Genomic DNA, 14569 nt, shown 5'->3' with positions numbered 1-14569 from the left:
AAAACGTGGCGATGGCTGGCGTGCTACAGCAACTGGAGCTTCGGCCGAAGTGCAACAGGCATACTGCTTGCACGCACGCGTAAACAAACAGATGCGGTCATGCCAGGTACACAACTTTGACTATTCAGGCAACTGACAACCATAACTCATTCCGTTGTGCGCCCAAGCAAGCATGTATGGAATTCATGCTTGCCATACATCTAATCGACAAAGCGATCACTCGCAATTTTTTTAAAAAGGCTCTTTTAACAGCGACCGCCGGTACTGCATTTGCTAGACAGCCAAGATTTGTGCATATTTTGCATAAAATAATAAAGCAAAGGTTTCTCAACAAGGCGAGATCTGAAAAAAAGCGTCGCGAGAACAAATAAACGGCCTTACTACATATCAGATGTCCACCCAAGGTATTGGTGCCTAGTAATCAATGGTTACGTGGAGCAGTGGTAGCGTAGCTCACACGCAGAAGTCGCGGGTTCTTTTTTAATTTTGAGGTAGAAGAAACGTAATAGACAATTTCACTGGAGCATGCAAATCTATTTTAGCTTTGCTGCTGCTGATTTTATATGCACGTGTAATTGCAAACTTATTCTTCCCCTAGCTTTCTCTTAAACTGCGGAAAGTAATTATTAGTACGACACTCTGGTATTCGTACAAATTATTGTATTACTGATTTTGGATGTTATGCTTCTTTATTGCAGTGTTCAATGAGCAAATGAATGAAACAAATACAATTGTCATAATTTTCTTTACACAAAAGTAAAAACAGAGCCTACCAATGGCCTTTAAAGTTTCTTTAAACAAACTTCGCTCAAATCGAAATATAAACAGAGCCTACCAACTTTCTTGTAACATGTGTTAATAGAAAGTAAAATTACATAGGATGTTAATAAAGGTGGTGGAAAATTGGCAAGAGTTCTAAAGAAAGTAAGGATGTATTTTTGTATGAGCTATCACGTGTTGGGCCGACACGCTTGGCTTCAATCGCGTTGCGTGATGCTCCCTGCGGACTTTTTCCTTCCTCCATGGTTCCCTTTCGCCCGCTCTGCACCTTCGAGGCCCGAGCAAACAAGCGCGCGAGTCAATGCCATGATCGCGCGAAGCGCGCTCGTGATGTACCCTCGCAGCCAATGGGAATTTAGGTGCTGTTTCACTGCTGCAGACATCGGACGCCGGCTTTTTCGCTGAATGAGCCACCTAACGCTTTAATAATCGGACGTCACAATATCACCGTTTATACGAAACACAGAGCGGATCCTCAGCTAAACGCGGCTGAGTCGGGGTTTAGAAATGACAATAATGGATAACAAAACAGTTTAATATCTTTATAGACTCACTGCATGCGAGGTTGTTCGCAACTCGTGCTTCTGCTTACTTATCTTCCTTGTTAGTTACATTGGTGCGATTGGTGCGCTGGACATCTTACCGTAAAATCCGCCGACTGCCACCGCTGTCCAGACTATGTTGGGAGCGAAAGCGCCTGCTATCATTCCACCAGAGCAAACGGCCACCGAAAGTAGGGTCATGGAGAATACCGAGAGTCTGCTTTGCAGCAAGGTTACTGCGAAACCTGCGTAAAGCGAGAAATTGCACTCCTCATTAGTGGCGAGCAAACTACGTTTCGCAAAAGACACTCGAGCTTGCGCTCTATCCCTCTCTCACCAGAGTTACCCACCCTCTTCTCGTAGAGACAATCTGGCGCACGTTCCGATCACCTATCCACATTCCCGGGGCTGGAGAGGGGCTCTCGGTGACAGAATCAATTACCTTACCTCCGTACGCTTCCGGTACACGCTTTATATTGAAACGAAACGCCATATTGCATTCGTTGCAAAATTGATTGAGCGGAATTCTGCAGAGCGCCCATATCGGTTTTTCGTCGTTTCCAGCCAAGACAGCCGGCATTGCTTTGTCTTTAGAGACAAGTTGATGCAAAAAATATGCAGCAATCATAGAGGTTGTCTGTAAATGCAAGCAAAACGACAGAACAAACGAATGAACCAGCCAACCAACAAACCAACAAACGAGTGATCAAACAAATCACCGCGCGAATGAACGAGAGCGAGAGAGTGAGATGACTAACAAGTGAACATGAGAGAGAGAAGCAGCAGAGAAAGAGGTTCATTAAAGAGTGGGACATAACCAGTGGTACTATATCTAGTGACCCAAAATGACGTCAAAGAAGGTGAGACACAGAAAAAACTATTGGCAGAACCCATCTTACGAGGGTGTCTACGGCAATGCGCTTAGCATTAAATCAGTACAGCGACACAACGTATTGCCACCGTCGAAATGAGTCAAATATGAGGCGTGTACTGTACGGGAATCCACTTTATCCTTTCTTTAAGAACACTCGGCGCAATCTGCCGGCGCCGCCGCCAAGCCTGCGCGTGGTCCCCGGAATGCATGGCGCTGGTGCGTGCCAACGCTGAAAAATGCGTCAAGCGCCAGCCCGGCTCTTCTCTCTCGCCCTTCTTTCTGGACGAGTTTCAAGCAACGCCATCTAGTGACACTGCCGAGAAGTCCGAGCGTGGCCTCCGAGACGAGAAGCGTGGCGCGCCGGAGCCTACAAACGCTGAGAACTGTTCCCTCGCTTGCCGCACATCCAGTGGCACATACTTAACGAATCAAGTTCGCAAGATGTTCATTGAAGCAGAACTTTTTGTTGGGCTAGTTGGTGCATTTTACTGAAATATTAAAGAGCCAAACAGACGACACAAGAAGAGACACGGACGAGCGCTTAAAGGGCTCGTCCGTGTCTCTTCTTGTGTCGTCTGTTTGGCGCTTTAATATTTCAGTAAAATGTTCATTGAAGTAGGGGCACATACGCAGTGCACTCTTCAGGCACCCGCATTACTTGTTTTCATTCCTCCCAGCATCGGATACATTTAAAGGGTCTTATTCATCATCGTAGAGCGGCACATTCATAGTAGCACGTACCCAGTTACCCAAGTTGGCGTCAAATGCGTTCATTGATGACCAGCCCAGACCCGAGTTAATAAACGCATCCTAACTTGAAGCCCACGCTTGGCTTCATTTAAATGACGCCTGTCGTGAACGCACCAAAGGAAACCCAATGAGCGTCTTAGGCACGCGCACACCGGGCGTCATTTATATCAAGTCAAGCATGGGCTTCAATTTAAGATGCATTTCTGAATACGGGGGCAAGTGGCACGCACCAAATGTGCGCCAATGAGTTTCATTGGACAGCGGTACCTACCCAGTCCCGCATCTACAATGACCCATGGCGTGAAAGAGGTTCGTTCAAGACCCGCACCTATGTACACATTGCACATACACGGCACGTATGTATGTCACGGAGCGGCATATTTTCGAATGGTTTGGACGCTGATTAACGACAGGCCGAATTACGAGTGTCAAAAACGTGGGCGCCTGACTGTGCAGCGTATAATTTACTCGACATCGACACGCCGAATTACGGGCGTCAAAAGCGTCGTGGCCGCTCGGGTTGCCATCGCGATTCCAGACGCGACACGCCGATTACGGACCCAGAAGTGTGCGTGCACGTCTGCGGGGTATGCCGGGTTCGACCTTGGCCCTTGACATTGGGAGAGAGGAGAATCTGCGGTACTTCGTCCATGGTGAAAGGGACGCGGCCAATACTGTTGGGAGCAAAGAGCCGTGAATTCGGAGAATTCTACATAGCGGCAGTTTCGCTACATAGGGAACTAGGCAAAGGAGAGGCTATTTAAGCTCAGGTTTTGGGCCCTGCTGATTAGTCTAGAAGCTGAACCTATGCGCTGCTGAGAAGCCGTGAGGGGTTAGTGCCGTCCAGTATCGCCTGGACCGCCTGGCCACGTCGGAACTCCGAGGAACTTGTTGACGTACGAGACGTCAAACCAGCGTCTGCAACGAAGCTCACGGTAGTTCGCCTCAAGTTAGCTCAACCTGCTTGAGGGAAGTCGTCAGATCTAGACTCCCGGGAAACCCAGCTCAGCAATTCGCATCCACCTCGACAAGATCGGACCGCCAGCATTCTTCGGGAAAGCTTTGTGCACCGACTTCACGGTTTATCGACTTGCTGCTGCTGCCCGGCCATGCGTATGACATCATTTGTTTTCTTTTGAACTTTAATTGCGCTTGAACTTTGTTTTATTGAAAACTGTTAAGTGTATTCTTGTGTATTTGATCCTCGCACTGTTTCGTTTTAATATCTACTGTTCATTGCTCTTATTTGTCTTCATCATTGTGTTACATTAAGTTCAGGTGTGTTAGTCTGTCTTGTGTTTTCCTTATTATGTTATTTTATTAACTTGTGTATATTTATCAGGCGATAAATATCTTTTTTTGTTTACTCCCGACTCTGACTCTCTTCACTGTGTTCGCTTGAGTACGGAACGACCAACCAGCTTGTCTACCCCGTCGATCGACTTCGCGCCGACGACGAATCGGGGACTGCTGGGACAATGTACAACCAGTGGGGGCATGCCCCCACTGGTTTAGAACCGTTGAGGGCGACTGCACCCAATATTTCTCTTCAATCCTCATTCTGCTCGTGTTAAATGTTTTATTGTTTTAAAGCGAAGCTTTCTATGTCTTACCGATTCGTCCGTGAGCGCCGAAAACGCACTGCAGAAAAGCCAACTTACACAATGGAACCATCTGCGCACACAATAGAACAACGGCGCACGACATACGTATCGTAGAACACAAAAGTTTACATTCGCAGTTGTACCGATAAGAGCAAAGGGAACTATAACGGCACGCTGCCCAGACGAACTGTATATATCTGCATTGCATTACGCGCGTCCCGCAATGCATTCCTGGCCGTCACCATGGGTAGGCGGCGGGTGCTGCGCGCGGCAATTAACGCTTCCGTACGTGAACCTAAGAGCTTGCGCGATTGCGCCCGTAAGGCCGATCCCGTGTATCGGCAACCGCAGAGCCTCTGACCATCTACTACAGCGATCACGAGGCAATCGCTGCGCAATCGTTGTGCAATACTGTGCAAGGGTAGTCTTCCGTGAAAGTGTGACTGTGTGCGTGTAATCAACAACGGTATGATCTAAAATAAAGACTACGCAACCTAACCAAATGTGTCTGCATTCTACTCCAATGTTCAAAAAATACAAACCTAAACAAGCAATCAAATCACATATGCATCGCCTCGGCTCGCTCCAGCATTTCTTGGGTTCGTTGCGTGGTCGTTGGCTTTGGACTTTGATTTTGATTCAGTTTGAATGACAGAAAGCTTCTCATTCAACCATCTTTCTTTGAGAAAGGGACTTTGTTTTTTCCGCAGTACCACACTATACGGCGTGCCTAATAATCAGATTGGAGTTTTGGCACGTAAAACCCTATAATTTAGCCTTAAGATGCATTGCTGCAGTTCCCGTACAATGCAGAGTTACAGGCTTTTTTTTTAAATATAGTTTATTTCCTATATGCCTTCTGGCAAATCTTCCCGAAATAAGAAAAAAACAGTTTCTTTAATGTTTAGTCGCGCGTCAGAATTGTTACAATTTGTCTCCGAATTGGAAAATCTCCATCTGTTCTTGTAGAAAATGGGTTCTTCACGTACCTGAGAGGTTCCGAGTCACGGCCAGTATGCTGTCGGGCCATGCCGCCGTTGCGCGGTCGATGCCGTACTTATCCATGTAGAGTACGTACAAGTATCCTCTGCTGGAATCTACTGCAGATATCAGAAATGCGGCACAAGCTGCAACGACAGGTATGCTCCAGCACTGGTCCTGTATGTAGTATAGATTTCGTGCTGTGTTGGTCTCCATTACGCGAAAGGATACTCCTTCGTACGAAAGTAGCAACGCTGATTACGTGTTTCCCGTTTGAATTTTCACGCTGCGGTAAGGGCCGCACTCTCGCTGCACTTGTAGGTGCGCGACTCGAAGACCACACAATTTCAGCTAGCAGGCAATTTCGCGCTTAAGTTCAGTGGTTGCATAGGCTGGAAAACAACTCCATTGCTATGTCAGTTGCTCAAATGAAGCTTTCATAACGCAGTCTTTAATAGCCTCAAAGTACTGTGCACTCCGAATGTAGCATCAACGTTCAAGTAAAAGCGTGAGGGATAACAGAGCGCCAAGTGCGCAGCTGTACCGATGCGCGTGCGCAGACGCGCATGACTGGAAATGTTTTTACAGCTGTTTCTGCGAATGTTGTTTCCAGTGCTTACAGCTGGAACAGCGCGCCCACGAAGTGGCACAATTTAGCAAACACTTCACTCTCGTTGGTAGGCCCCCGTCTCTATTTTTTTATGCAGCTTTATTCCTGTACTTTTCAGGCCTACCATCCCAAGCGGTGTTCGGGGTGCCGTTTAAGTTTCCCGATGAGAATGTGTACATCTGCGTATGCGCCAATAACAGTACTACTAGAAAAGTTCCAAAAGAAATTAAAAATGTGCGACATAAACAAACATCAGAAGATCAAGCATGACGAGTAAAATAAACATGGCAGGACTCATCTCAAGGTGACTGCCGACGTTAACGCGATTAGCATTCGAGCAGTGTAGCGATGCAGCGCGTTTCTAAAAACACGTTTGTTTAAGATTTTCTACTGGTTATTCGAATACTTCCGTTGCTTCGGCTAGACGCAACATACGCCCGTATCGTCGTACTTTGCTATGGCACTCACTCACCGAGACCTCCCATGAACATGGTGGCACGACTGAGTGACGCAGACCCAGTGACAACTGTGGAACTACAAAGGTAGTCTGACGAGGAGGACAATCAGATGACAATTCTCGAATGCTGACGATGGTATAACGAGGACCGTGTGACGTCGATGACATGAGGACCATTGGATGACAACAAAATGTATGACTGGACGATGACATGGCGATGATGGTATGGACGACTGTCTGGAAATGTTTTTACAGCTGTTTCTGCGAATGTTGTTTCCAGTGCTTACAGCTGTATTGACGAGAGTCAGAAGACTAAGTTAGAATGATGAAGCAGGAACGACCGCGACGGCATCATGACTGTACGACAACGAATATATGGCGACGACGCAAATTCAACGTTGGCAAGATAACGGTTAGAGGGCAATACGATGAGGACGAGCTCACGACGACTACGGCACGACGACGACTGTATCACGAAGCCTATATGACGATGAAGGCGTCACGGCATGATCAGAGTCGGATGAAAAAGCTGGAGTGACGACGCTGGAACGGCCACGAGCCCATGACTAGTCGCGCAAGCTATTACACAACCTGGGCCACTGGGTCAGCGTAAGAAGATAGATAGATTGAAACAGCTGAAGTAGCCAAAGCATGCTAATCGCATTAACAGAAGCGGTCCCAAAGCAATGTAACTAACATGCGGCAGAACATCGATGTAGCCAATTATTTCGGCAGTAGTGAATGCAGTGGTTACCTAGCTTGTCTAGTGCAATGTAACCACCGTGAAGGGAAGTAGGATAGAAAGCGCGGATGCCCAAAATGGCATGATAAATTTTATTAGCTAATAACATTGATAGAACAAGGAATGTCGCTGGAGTCAACAAGGGGGCTTCTATTTATCGGGACAGCAACCCGTCTGTGCTGTGATCAATATTGACTTTCGTTGCCACTGCGAGTGTGAATGTCAGGTGCGAGTTATGGGAGAGAATTAGGATTACACAATTTGCAGCACGCAGTCGGCGCGCTTCTAGCAGGGACAATGCGCGACGTGTTTCGATAGAGATGGCATGATTTTATTGGCAGCGTTCACGATAATGATGTCGGCAGTGCGGTTTGGAACGCGTTCTCTTATGCTTATCAAACTTACCGGCCGTACACTGGTGTCATAATATACAGCCATGCTATCATTGATGTACTTTACTTGCAAAAGCGTCTCTACTATTTGCGCTTGTCGTTTGTTTATAAATATTATTATTGTTTAAAACTACCATTGTGTCTATAGAACACGTGCAACTGATTCAGCATAGAAAATGCGGATCGCGCACTTAAACTTATGGTGAAACAATTGCAAAACTATAAGAACAAAAATGCAATAAGATACTTATCTGCTTTACGAATGTAGCGCAAGGCAGTGCATCGTACCGATGATAAATGCGGAAGAAAGAACTCACTGATTGCGCAATGTATTTGCGCTGATGGGCTGCACGGCCGGCTCCGTTGACTGCTGCGAAATTACAATGTACTACTTTGTTAGAACGTGGATAAAAATTTGAAAGGAAAGGTGTTTGCTGGTGGTTAAGATATTTGCAGGCAAACACATGTAAACTTGTAGCGGCCTCTACAGCAAAGCAATAAGGAGAGATTAACTTCTGTATCGAGGTACGTTAAGATTCATATGGCGAATATCGTATCGCATAGAAGTAATCCACTTGTACCTTGTATCCGTATCTCAAATACTTATCGTATCAGTAGCTTGTAACTGTATCATGATACATTTGCAAAGTATACCTTTGCCCAGCTAAGCAACAAGGTTACAAAGCAACCAAAATAGTTTAGACGAAAATATTTTCATCGCATTGCTTGTCTGAAAAGAGGAGAGAAAGTTGGCAAGCACTACAAAGCAATCACAATAGCACCGTTCTTGATTCTTTCTGGCCTAATGATTCCTTTAACAATTAAAATATTTTACGTGAAATATACGACATCGAGAAAAGCAAACAAAGGTAGTTTCAGAAGTTCGAGTATCAGCAAGGTTAGTTACATACCTTTGTGACTTTGTGCCTTAGATAAATATGGGTCTATAAAGTTTCACAAATGTTCATGCCCCACGATCTATTTTTAGAGCCTGCCGCCTGACATATATAACCTGCCTTGGTGGAACTAACATGGCCTTCAAATGATCTGTGGCCATATTTTACACCATTATGAGTGTGAATACGTTTAATGAACCACATGCTGCTTACAACACATTGTGATTTTGCCAGTTCAGGAGAAAACCTCCACGTCGTATTCCTATTCACATTCAATTTTATGGTTGCATTAGAAAAAATAAGTCGATATATATGTATGTATGTATGTATTTATGTATGTATGTATGTATGTATGTATGTATGTATGTATGTATGTATGTATGTATGTATGTATGTATGCATGCATGCATGTATGCATGTATGCATGTATGTATGTATGTATGTATGTATATATATTGTCACGTGCAACAGAAGGCCTTCAGAGCAAGAAGTCCTGCAGCGGCAGAGACGAGTACTAGCCAGGAACATGGCTGACCCCAAAAACGAAAAACCTCTTCTTCTCTCCTTGCCTGAATACTGGCTCGCGCTCGCCGCAGCTCGAGACCTCGTGGCATTTTCCCCTTGTGAAAAAAACGGGCATCGTCCCGATGCTAGCGCTGGTCGACGTAGGTAGAGGGAAAGAAAAAAAAGGGAAGGAACATAAAGTAAGCACAAGTGGGGGGTGAGGGAGAGAAAAATAAAGTACATCATAAAGTTGAGACGCTGTCGCACTATCGCGCGAAATAAGGTTTGAGTCGTACAACGTGCACAATCTCCGAGTGCTGCCTTCGACGCTGGGGTGACATGGCACTATCCGGGAGAACCTCGTAGTTCACGTCACTAACGCGACGCAGCACTTTGTAGGGTCCAAAGTAGCGACTGAGCAGTTTCTCTGACAACCCCTGGCGGCGCACCGGCGTCCACACCCAAACTTGATCGCCCGGGTGGTATTCCACTTGGCGATGGCGAAGATTGTAGCGGCGTGCATCTACACTCTGCTGTTGCGTGATGTGTAGGCGTGCCAATTGGCGAGCTTCTTCGGCGTACTGCGTAAATTGCTCAGCGTCAGGGGTGAGCAGCGCGTCGTAATCGTGTGGGAGCATCGCATCCAGCATGGTCTGAACCTCACGTCCATAGACAAGACGAAACGGCGTGAATCGCGTCGTCTCCTGGATGGCAGAGTTGTACGCAAATGTTACGTACGGTAGAACCTGATCCCACGTCTTGTGTTGTACATCGGCGTACATGGATAACATGTCGGCGATGGTTTTGTTCAATCGTTCCGTCAACCCGTTGGTCTGCGGATGATATGCAGTGGTCTTGCGATGGCTCGTGTAGCTTAGCTTGAATACGTCGTCAATCAGCTGGGCCGTGAAAGCTGTGCCTCTGTCAGTGATCACGTAAGACGGGGCTCCATGTCGAAGAACGATCTGGTCTATAAAGAACTGGGCAACATCGGCAGCCGCAGCGCGTGGTAGAGCCCTTGTCTCGGCGTATCTGGTTAAGTAATCTGTGGCGACTACGATCCACTTGTTGCCGGCTGATGATAGTGGAAAAGGCCCGAGTAAATCCATGCCTATTTGATCGAATGGTGCCCTGGGTGGTGCGATTGGTTGCAGCAGCCCCGCGGGCTTCAGTGGCGGGGATTTGCGGCGTTGACATTCCCGACAACTCTTGACGTAGCGCTTTACAGATGTAGATAGTTTGGGCCAGTAGTACGCCTGTTGAACTCTGGCGAGAGTTCGGGAGGAGCCTAAGTGACGAGATGTGGGCTCGTCATGGCAGGCAAGAAGAATGTCGTCGCGCATGTCAGCAGGTATGACGAGAAGGTAGGGTTTGCCGTTGCTGTTCGAGTTTTTCTTATACAGGACACCTCTTCGAAGGCAGAAGGACGAGAGACTGCGAGAAAGGCGTCGAGGTAAGGGAGAGTTGCGTCCTTCGAGGTTCTCGATGATTGCGCGGATTTCGGTATCCTCGCGCTGTCGTGCAATCAAGTCCGTTGCGGTGAGGGCCCCAAGAATCCACTGTCATCCTCAGCGGCCGGATCACAAACATCGGTGGGTGCACGCGACAACGAATCCGCATCTTCGTGCTTGCGGCCTGATCTGTATACGATGGTCAGATCGAATTCTTGCAGACGAAGGCTCCATCGTGCGAGTCGCCCAGCGGGGTCTCGTATATTGGTCAACCAGCACAATGAATGATGGTCGGTCACTACTTTGAAGGGGCGACCGTAGAGGTAAGGCCGAAACTTCATGGTCGCCCATACCACTGCAAGGCACTCTTTTTCTGAAGTGGAATAGTTTGCTTCTGCGCGTGAAAGAGTACGGCTGGCGTAAGCTATCACGCGCTCTGTGCCCTCTTGGTGTTGGACCAGGATGGCGCGAAGACTCACGTTGCTGGCGTCGGTATGGACTTCAGTATCAGCGTCCTCGTCAAAGTGAGCAAGAACTGGTGGTGTCTGCAAACGCTCCCGCAGCTCGGTGAAAGCCGCGTCCTGCTCTTCATTCCAGACAAATGGTACATCTTCTCGTGTGAGGCGAGTCAGAGGTTCGGCAATCCTAGAAAAATTGGCGATGAAGCGGCGATAGTATGCGCAGAGCCCCAAAAAGCGACGGACTGCTTTCTTGTCACGGGGAAGAGGGAACGAGGCTACGGCGGTGGTCTTGTCAGGGTCAGGCCGAACGCCATCCGCGCTCACAACATGGCCGAGAAACTTAAGTTCTTTGTAACCGAAGTGGCATTTCTCTGGCTTCAGCGTGAGGTTAGCGGCGCGGAGGGCGTCCAGCACAGTCTTCAGACGATTCAGGTGTTCCTCAAAGGTCGCCGAAAATACGACGACGTCATCAAGATAAACGAGGCAAGTATGCCACTTCAAACCAGTGAGAACAGTGTCCATCATTCTCTGGAATGTCGCAGGTGCAGAACACAAGCCGAAAGGGAGCACTTTGAATTCATACAGGGCATCCGGCGTAACAAAGGCCGTTTTCTCGCGATCTCGTTCATCAACTTCAATCTGCCAGTATCCGCTTTTCAAGTCTATAGATGAAAAATACTTGGCGCGTCGCAGTCTGTCGAGTGAATCATCGATGCGGGGCAGTGGATAGACGTCTTTTTTAGTCACGCTGTTTAGCCGCCTGTAGTCAACGCAGAAACGTAGTGTTCCGTCCTTCTTCTTCACGAGGACGACCGGCGATGACCAGGGACTTTTGGAAGGCTGTATAACATCGTCCTGAAGCATCTCTTCGACTTGCGTATGTATCGCGTCCCGTTCTTTGGCCGAAACTTGGTAAGGCTGTTGTTTTATGGGCGAGACGTCGGTATATGTAATGATTCGGTGTTTCGTGATGGGCGTCTGATGCACCTTAGAGGACGAGGCGAAACATTCTTGGAATTGAAGCAGCAATTCATGCAGCGCTATTTGTTGTTCCTCCGGTAGAGTCGAATTAATGTCTACTTTGCTTAGTGATGCCGTCGCAGCCCCCGGTGTCGATTGGAGAGCATTGTTCAGTGATGCAGACGTAAAACATTCAGCAGTCTCTGTTATGGGGTAGGCGAGAGCGATGGCAGTGCGACGAAAAAGGTGACGATGCTCATTACTAAAATTCGTCACAAGCAGCGTAGAACGTCCGTCACGAAGCGTGACGAGGCTGCGAGCGGCGCAGAGACCTAGTGTGAGCAAGAGCGACATGTTGCCTTCACCGACTGCCTCACCATCACGTAACTTGTCACACACGACATCAACGAGGACACTCGAACGGGGGGGGGGGGGGGGGTAACGCGACGTTGTCGGCATAAACGCGAAACGTGCTGAGATGGCTGTCGTCGGTTTTGTCTGCTGCTCTCTCTGTCGAGAAGGTCACGGTGCGCTCCCGCAGGTCGATAATAGCGCCATATTCCCGTCGAAAGTCGATTCCCAGGATGATGTCTCGGGAACATTCGCGAAGTACAAGGCAACTGGAGAGAAACGTACGTCCACGAATGCCAACTCTGAGTGTGCATATACCAAGTGGGGTGACTACATGTCCGCCGGCAGTACGAATTTGTGTTCCGTACCAAGGCTAACTACTTTCTTCAGGTGTGTCGCTAGTTTTCGGCTCACGATCGAGTAATCAGCCCCTGTGTCCAATAACGCACTGACTTCATGGTGACCGTCGAGCACCACAGGTATATCCAAAGACAGTCGGCTTCCGAGTTCAGTTGTTGTCGAATCACTGCCGGTACCTGGTCGCGTCGCTGGGAGGCCTTGCTCGCGTCGATTATCAGCGGCCTCGCCCCCGAAGGTCGCTGTCTTTAGTTTTCCCGTCTAGGGCTTGGCGAACGCCCCTGCGCCGCCACTGGGGAGCTCCGGGAATTTGGGGAAAATCGTCTCGGCGACGGTGACCGTGACTGTCGTCGCAAGGGCAGTGGCATGCGCTGTTGAGACAGGTATTCCTCAATGGCTCTTGGTCTTTCGCCGAATCTTGGCCTTGGAGAGTCGACGGCAAAACCCTGAAGTCCAAGACGGCGATATGGGCATTCACGGTACACATGTCCGGCTTCGCCACAGTGATAGCACAGCGGTCGCCTGTCCGGTGTGCGCCAGACATCCGATTTTCTTTGAAGTGGTTGGCGGTTCTCCAAGTGCTGGATCGGTTGCACTGATGGGAGTGTATCGTGAGGCGTGGGGCGGACGAAGCGCGGAGAAGCAGGAATATACCGGCTCGCAGCTTCCGCGTATGATGCGCGCCGAAGCTCCGTCGGCACAGGTGGTGTGACCTCCCTGGCAAGCGGGACTTGCAGAGCATGCTGCACCTCGTTCCTGATGAGGCTGGATATGGATCCCGCAGCAGGTTGAGGCGGGCAGTGTATTCTTTGCAGCTCGTCGCGTACCACTGATCGGATGAGGTCGCAGAGGGAGTCGATGTTGATGCTACCTCCGGCAGCTCCGATCTGATCCATCGATGACGCGACGCTGATTTGCCGGTCGTACACTGCTGACCGCTGCTGAAGCACTTTTTCCATTGTCGTGGCTTCCGTTAAGAACTCGGCCACAGTCGTCGGGGGACTCCGAACAAGGCCAGCGAAAAGCTGCTCCTTAACCCCTCGCATTAAGTGACGGAGCTTCCTATCTTCTGCCATGTCCGGGTCAGCTCGACGAAAGAGGCGCGTCATGTCCTCAACGTACATCATCACACTTTCGTTGGGCATTTGGATGCGCGACTGAATGGCCCGCTCGGCGCGTTCACAGCGATCAGCATTGGCGTAACTTGCCCGCAGATGACGACAAAAGTCGCTCCACGACGAGAAGGGTTCGCGGTTCTCGTACCAGGTGCGAGCGCCATCCTCCAGGCTAAAGTATACATTCTTCAGCTTGTTCGCATCGGTCCACCCATTGAAATCAGCGACGCGTTCGAACTGAGCCAACCAGTCTTCGACATCCTCAAGGATGGAACCATGGAAGACTTTTGGCACTTTCTGTAGCGTATAGTGAGCAGCACTAGTAGTGCCTTCCATACCGCTTTGGTGCGTAGCTGACGTAGTCTCGGGAAGAGGTCCAAGCTCAGGGGGCAATCCTCGGACTCTTTGGCTGGTCCGGTGAACAGGTGTTGTCACTGTAGGCACAGGGCTACCAGGAGGCGTGTAGGACATTTGCTGGGACTACCCAGCACCTCCACCAGTTTGTCACGTGCAACAGAAGGCCTTCAGAGCAAGAAGTCCTGCAGCGGCAGAGACGAGTACTAGCCAGGAAGATGGCTGACCCCAAAAACGAAAAACCTCTTCTTCTTCTCTCCTTGCCTGAATACTGGCTCGCGCTCGCCGCAGCTCGAGACCTCGTGGCAATATGTATATATATATATCGTGCCTTTCAATTTCTATTTTCTAAATTTCAATTTCAACCACGGCTAATTACCCCTCTGTA

General features: G+C 48.8%; 1 protein-coding gene across 1 annotated transcript in view; it reads right to left on the bottom strand.

Moving 5' to 3' along the window:
- The window catches only part of LOC125943714 (monocarboxylate transporter 13-like), a 32231-nt gene extending 26223 nt beyond the window's left edge, over positions 1-6008 (bottom strand). The window contains exons 1-2 of the mRNA XM_049663181.1: positions 5540-6008; positions 1424-1567 (exon numbers count right to left, since the gene is read on the bottom strand). Coding sequence (XP_049519138.1) covers positions 1424-1567; positions 5540-5747 — 352 coding nt within the window. The 5' untranslated portion in view covers positions 5748-6008. The remainder of the gene's footprint in view (positions 1-1423; positions 1568-5539) is intronic.
- Between the last annotated feature and the right edge of the window lie 8561 nt (positions 6009-14569).

This window comes from Dermacentor silvarum, chromosome 3 (assembly GCF_013339745.2).
Source record: "Dermacentor silvarum isolate Dsil-2018 chromosome 3, BIME_Dsil_1.4, whole genome shotgun sequence".
NCBI lineage: Eukaryota > Metazoa > Arthropoda > Arachnida > Ixodida > Ixodidae > Dermacentor > Dermacentor silvarum.
The sequence above is the reverse complement of the archived record's forward strand: the minus strand, read 5'-3'. Positions and strand labels throughout refer to the sequence as shown.